Here is a 6,244-nt window from a genome sequence, read left to right on the forward strand (position 1 = left end):
GCGAAAGGAAACCAGACGGCAGAAAGCGGCATCCTATTTTTCTTTAGGCTTATTTTACAAAAGCACAAAGATTTGTTTTTATTGTGAATGTACACAAATAAAGGCAAACCTTTTACAATTCCGATTATCTTTAGGACTAAAAGGAGTAGTTTCTTCCACAGTTAAAGGAAAAAAATTCAAGTGATTGCGCCGGCGCCACATGCGCGCACAGTTAAGCATTGCTACCTTGACAATGCAGCCTGTTCATTATCATAATAAAATACAGTCAGTCAAACATATGGGAAAAACCTATGTAGTAAAAAAAATATGTAGGCTAGTAAAATCTGTTAAGCCATTAAGGTTAAGTGTTATCACCGTACCGCCGTGATGTTATGCAAAACATTTTGTTTTACGTGGATATTGGAACGCGAGTGAAGTAGGCTACATAATAAATAATAATTTGCTATTCAAATACATCGCGAATACGGAAACATTTGATTTTGTGTGGAATGAGAGACCCAACGTTGGTTTCAGTTTCGTTTTAATCTAAATTAATTCGTTTTGGCTTGTCATTTATATTGCTATAGCTTCTTCTATATTTAATTCTTGTTCTTTTCTAAATAGGCCCTAGTGTGTTTGCATGATTTTAGTCCCTCTGCTCACCTTTGCATAGAGAACTGCCTCATCAGTGTCTCCTCTTGACATGGCCATCGTCTTCTTAAATGCCTGAAGATAAACACACGGCTCAATATAATGCATGTTTGACCTACATCAAGTCCCTCATAACTGAAATGATCCATTCACTCAGACTTTACATGAGCATCTTCCTTTCCTTAACCTAGCGAAGTCACCCAAGATGACCCAAACCTTCCTTTAAAGTAATTTGCCACAACATACGGTACTGTTATTATTACTATATGAGATTCATTACCTGGGCAGTGATCCGTCCTGCCTCCTTCATCAGAGCGACCTCTGCTGGGCTCTTAATGGCTCTGAGGGAATGAGTGAGGGGTCGGAGAGACTTCGTCAGCCTTCCTCCTTCCAATAGGGGGCACACATGAGTCTGGTGTAACCGTGGATGGCAAGGCTGAGAGCTGTCGTACCATATAGTTCCTCCTAAGAGAATAAAAAGTTAAAGGGGTCATATGATGCGATTTCAAGTTTTCCTTTCTCTTTGGAGTGTTACAAGCATACCGATGCAAATGTAAGCCTTGAATGCATGTACTGTAAATGTATGTTCGTTTTTTTACCTTTCAAGCTTTTTAGCACTACACCCAGCTCCTCTGTGCTGTGAACCCGTTCTAGACCCGTTAAAGCAGCTGCCCCATCTTTCCCCGAGCGAGGGCCGTCCCAGAGCTCTCGTGCCGGGTCTCGCCGTGGGACAAATAACACGGCCTGGTCCGGCTTACCCGATCCGTACATCACCAGTGCACTGTCCGGCTCCATAATTCCTGTCAGGTACAGGAAGTCCTGGTTCTGGTGGAACGGGTAAGGGATGTCATTGGTCATGTAGCGAATGGGATGCGATAGGACGATGACAATGTGGGAGGAGTTTGAAGAGGCTCCAGAACCTGTTAGTCGCTCTGTCTGCATCTCGATCAGAGACGCCAAGCGCTGCCGGCGAAACTCAAACTCTGTCTGGGTGAGACCTGGCGTCACCTCACCTATGAGACGAAGACATTTGCAAGATTATTAAACAACCCTGCAGTGATGTACACTGCAGTTCAAAAGTTTGGGATCAGTCTTTTTTATATATATATATAATTTATTACTTTTATTTAGCAAGAATACATTAAATTGCTCAAAAGTTACAGTAAAGACATTTATAATGTTTCAAAATATTTCTATTTTGATAAATGCTGGTCTTTTGAACTTTCTATTAATCAAATTATTCTTAAAAAAAAAAAAGTATAATTTCCATAAACATTAAGAAGCACAACTGCTTTCAACATTGATCAGAAGAAATGTTTCTTGAGTATCAAATCAGCATATTAGAATGAGTTCTGAGATCATTCATGTGACACTGAAGACTGGACTAATGATGCTGAAAATTCAGATTTGCATCACAGGAATAAATTTCATCTTAAAATATATTAAAACAGAATACAGCTATTTTACATTTTAATAATATTTCACAATTTTACTGTATTTTTGATCAAATAAATGCAGCCTTTTGAAGAGACTTCAAAAACTAAAAAAAATGTACTGACACAAAACATTTGAATAGTAGTATATTTCTGAATGAAAAAATATTCAACAACAACAAAAAAAACAAATTGAATATGGGGATTGTATTTTATTCACTGGGAATTAATTGGATTGTAAATAATAGGCTGTACGGTAATAACAGGTCAGTAATCTGCTTAAAATTACTGTGTTAATTAAGTGCAAGATTTGTAGAGGCTTTATTATCTACAACAGTATTATCTAAAACAAGGGCTAAATAGCTATTTTACTCTATAAACCAATAGTCTGCATGGCCTAAGTGACATCAGACAAAAATGAAAGTTGTTTCAGAGGTGAAGCAAGCCGTTACATTTTAGTTAAAAATTACAAACACATTTTTTGTCTTTGTTAAAATGTGTACAACCAATTGTTCACAATAAGACCAAGAATATACATCGTGAAAGTCATAAAGGTCAGTTTTGATTTTATGTCGACTTCAAATGAAAAGAATTGAAAAGGAGCCCAATCTTGTTCTCTCTCACCAGATCCGATGAGGTGAGGGTGTGTGTATGGGCTTGGCTGACCCAGGTATCTCTGAGGAACTTTCTTGGTTTTCCATCCTCCTGTTTTCACAGACACACTCCTGCATGGACACCATACAGACCCTGTAAAACAAAACAAAGCTACAGTAAACTGTATTTGCAACTCATTTTACTTGCGTGATTTGATGTACACTACTGTTCAAAAATTTGAGGTCATTTATTTGATCAAAAATACAGTAAAAACAGTAATCTCGTAAAACATAAATTGTGAAATAACTGTTTTCTATTTTAATATATTTTATGTAATTATGTTATGTAAAAATACAATTAATGTTATTTAATGTTAACTGGTACATGTTAATGTTAACAACCTATATTATATATTATATTATATTATAAGACAATAAACAGTATCAATTTTGATTTTACATAAACTTAGAAACACAAGTAAAAAAAATGGACTAACAGCTAATGCAAGATCTTTTGTTGGGGTGCAAATATCTTTAAAATACACAGGCATAAGAGGATCAGACATAATAAGTTGCCTCATATACATGATGAGGTCAGGGTGGTGACTGGTGATTTCCAATGCAAATTTATTCATCCGTGCCTAATCATAAACATCATATTAATTCTGGTTTTGGATATGGAAAAAGAAAAGAAACAGCTTGTGCACAATCCTAGTACAACGCTTTTCTTCACACACATCAGCAGCAGCGAGGTTCCTGCCATGTGCCCAGTACTCAGCTATGAGTTAAATTAATACATTGCATTGAATGCCAGATCCGCAAACAAGCGTAACTATAATGCATTACCTGGACTCCAGTGAGAGCGAGTAACGCGCTGCACGGCGGCTCTCAGTATACAGCTGCTGGAGTGCAACATTGTCGCAAGCATGCGAGATTTCTGATCAGCTGTACTGATCCACCAACTCTCAGCATGAGGTAGAATAAGTTCGCACAAACGTGTGCAATTAAAAATACATAAACCGAAATTATTTCGGATGGTTAACCTAAAGGTAACATACTAAAAGAACATTGCACGTGTAAGCTTTTACTCTTAACTCATACAACTGTGTGAGCATGATCGCGTGGAAGGTGACAGTGTCACGCCCATGTAAGACCCTCTGAGCTCCTATTGGTGGCCTGAGAGCGGCTCCAGCGCTCTGATTGGACAGCTCTGTAATGACAGTTACAATCTGCGACTCTGAATAATGGAAGACCCTTTTTTTTGTAAATTTTTTTATTTTATTTTATTTTTTATTGCTTGAAGAACATAAATACCAAACAAATAACAGTAAGAAAAATCTTAATACAATTCAAAGAAGTCCAAATAGCAGCATAACAAAAAATACTTTTTTTTGTAAATGAATGAATCTAGTGACAGAATCCAACAAGTATTAACAGTATGAGAAAGAGGCGACATACGGGCATCATCACAAGAGCTTATACGAGCGTTGCAAAATCTAAGTTAACAAAATATAACACTTTATGATCATAATTTTTTTTTTTGGCGTTCCAATCTTGCGTAATTGTATGCTGTATTAAGAAACAAACATAACTTTTTACCATTCTTTTTTTTTTACCGATTTATTATTTTTGTATTTTTTCGTTGTTGTAATTTTATTGTTGTTTTGTTGTATTCTAGTGTTAGAGATATAAAAGAAAACCTTTTGCTCCTACATATAGATTGATGTATATTTTATGTATATACAATTTGCCTAAAAGAGGTAACAATTTAACAAAATAATAATAATTGCACTGGGACATATCATAATTATGAAAACCAGAACAGTACATCTTCGATTTTTGTTTTTTTCTTTAATAAACTAGCAAATTTCCAAACAAAGATAATTCCATGATCACAAAATGAACAAGATATTTAAAAATCATATACAGAAGTACATATAAAGAAGTTCGATTTGCCATTAGCGAATGTATTTATTTACGGAGAATTTAATCAAGTTCAGCTAATTAATTAAAATTGTTTAATGGGTTTTTTTAAGCTTAGAGTACATTTTTCCACAACCATAAAGTAGGTCTTTGACATGTTCTGTATTTGCTCCAAAATGAAGTCGATGCCAGAAAGGACCCCTGTTGTTTTGGTTTCGTCACAGTAGTGAGGAGTTTAATTCCCGCCTGCGCACAATTCGCGGTCTCGCGTTCACTGCCTCGCGCGTGCAGTGCGAGCTCGATCTCGCGACCCTCAAATCGCTGCCGGAGAAGCGCGTTTTAGCTCTTTCAGGTACAGCATTAATGTTTTATTTTTTGAATGAGCATATATTGAGACAGTTGAATAATAGAATTATTAAAATACCACGCTGATTTAACAAAGGGCTCTTCCTCGCGCATTATTTCCAGAAGCTTCTATGCGTTAATCCCGTGCACCACTAACGTTAATTGGTTATTTGCTGCGCGGTTGCATTAGTTACACAGTTCCTGTGCGTTTTTGGCGTTGCGTAAATCATTAAGGCCTCGCGCTGATCGGACACGTCATATGACGGGAATAATAATTCACGTTTCCTTGTTTTCCAGCACATTGTTTTCTCTGCGTGAGTTTGGTTCGTGCTGTGGAATATGGATTCGCGGAAAGTGACGGAGTTAAAGGCCTTTGTGCAGATGTGCAAAGACAATCCATCTGTGCTGCATCTGCCAGAGATGGGCTTCTTTAAGAGCTGGCTGCAGGGGTCAGTGCTTGTTTGTGTTCTATTTTTGCATTCAGCATTGATGTTATGTTTTCTATTAAAATAATGGTAAGCTGTGAAGTGCGATGATGTAGGTTTCTATAGCCAAAGTGTAGGGCCTGTGTGAGCAGTCACACCCACATCCAGCATGACATGTACTTTTCAGTGGAGCACACAGATGCATAAACATCCCTGTATGACATGTATAAAATGCAAATATGTTACTTTATTATAGAATGGGAGCAAACATACCATTACCAACAAAGAATGACAGCTCATCATGCAAGGTAGGAAAAGAAATCTAGAATTATTTTACTGTCCTTATATGTATATATACACACCATGTTGTATTTGTGACAATATTCACTTACCATTAATGGGGAAGGAAATGCTTTCCACATGTTTCTTAAATCCTGAGAGTGAATGTAAACATAACTAGCTTGTGCACAATTAATTTCCAGGTTACCTTTTAAATTAGGACCCCATGAAAGCCATTTTATCTTTCCCTAAATTCTGTGTTTTCCAATTTATAATTTTTTTCTGGATTCTGTGTTTTATGATTTAATGCATATTACTTATTATTGTTTGTCTAATGAAATTAATTCATAAAACTATTCATTTAAAGCTGCAGTTCGTAAGTTTTGCCTCTTTGTCGCCATCTCTGTTTGAAAACCTGCAATTGCAGCTGTGTGCGGAATTATCTTCCTTGTGTGGGTTGTGAGCCGGCGCGGATGAATCTAATGTTTTGAGGAGTATGTGTGGCAGTCGATCACCACACCGGTGTGGATATTTAATGTTGGGGTGCTCCGATCAGGATTTTTGAGACCGATCACAGACAGCAGTATCTGCCGATACCGATCACAGATACCAATCT

The 6,244-nt window shown here is 36.9% G+C and overlaps 2 protein-coding genes across 3 annotated transcripts in view; one reads left to right on the forward strand and one right to left on the reverse strand.

Annotated features, from left to right (window-relative positions):
* The window catches only part of LOC107723614 (probable Xaa-Pro aminopeptidase 3), a 14,737-nt gene extending 10,960 nt beyond the window's left edge, over nt 1–3,777 (reverse strand). For both annotated transcript variants that reach the window (XR_001637938.1, XM_016532331.1), the window contains exons 1-5: nt 3,503–3,777; nt 2,688–2,810; nt 1,230–1,643; nt 911–1,095; nt 643–705 (exon numbers count right to left, since the gene is read on the reverse strand). Coding sequence is in view for 1 of the 2 variants with exons in the window: in XM_016532331.1 (XP_016387817.1) it covers nt 643–705; nt 911–1,095; nt 1,230–1,643; nt 2,688–2,810; nt 3,503–3,584 (867 nt within the window). In the remaining variant the exon portion in view is untranslated. The remainder of the gene's footprint in view (nt 1–642; nt 706–910; nt 1,096–1,229; nt 1,644–2,687; nt 2,811–3,502) is intronic.
* A 1,042-nt stretch (nt 3,778–4,819) lies between these two features.
* Nucleotides 4,820–6,244, forward strand: part of LOC107723588 (hsc70-interacting protein-like) — a 12,862-nt gene continuing 11,437 nt past the window's right edge. The window contains exons 1-3 of the mRNA XM_016532291.1: nt 4,820–4,931; nt 5,222–5,373; nt 5,606–5,657. Coding sequence (XP_016387777.1) covers nt 5,264–5,373; nt 5,606–5,657 — 162 coding nt within the window. The 5' untranslated portion in view covers nt 4,820–4,931; nt 5,222–5,263. The remainder of the gene's footprint in view (nt 4,932–5,221; nt 5,374–5,605; nt 5,658–6,244) is intronic.

This window comes from Sinocyclocheilus rhinocerous, unplaced genomic scaffold (assembly GCF_001515625.1).
Source record: "Sinocyclocheilus rhinocerous isolate Xijiao unplaced genomic scaffold, SAMN03320098_v1.1 scaffold154, whole genome shotgun sequence".
Classification (NCBI taxonomy): Eukaryota; Metazoa; Chordata; class Actinopteri; order Cypriniformes; family Cyprinidae; genus Sinocyclocheilus; species Sinocyclocheilus rhinocerous.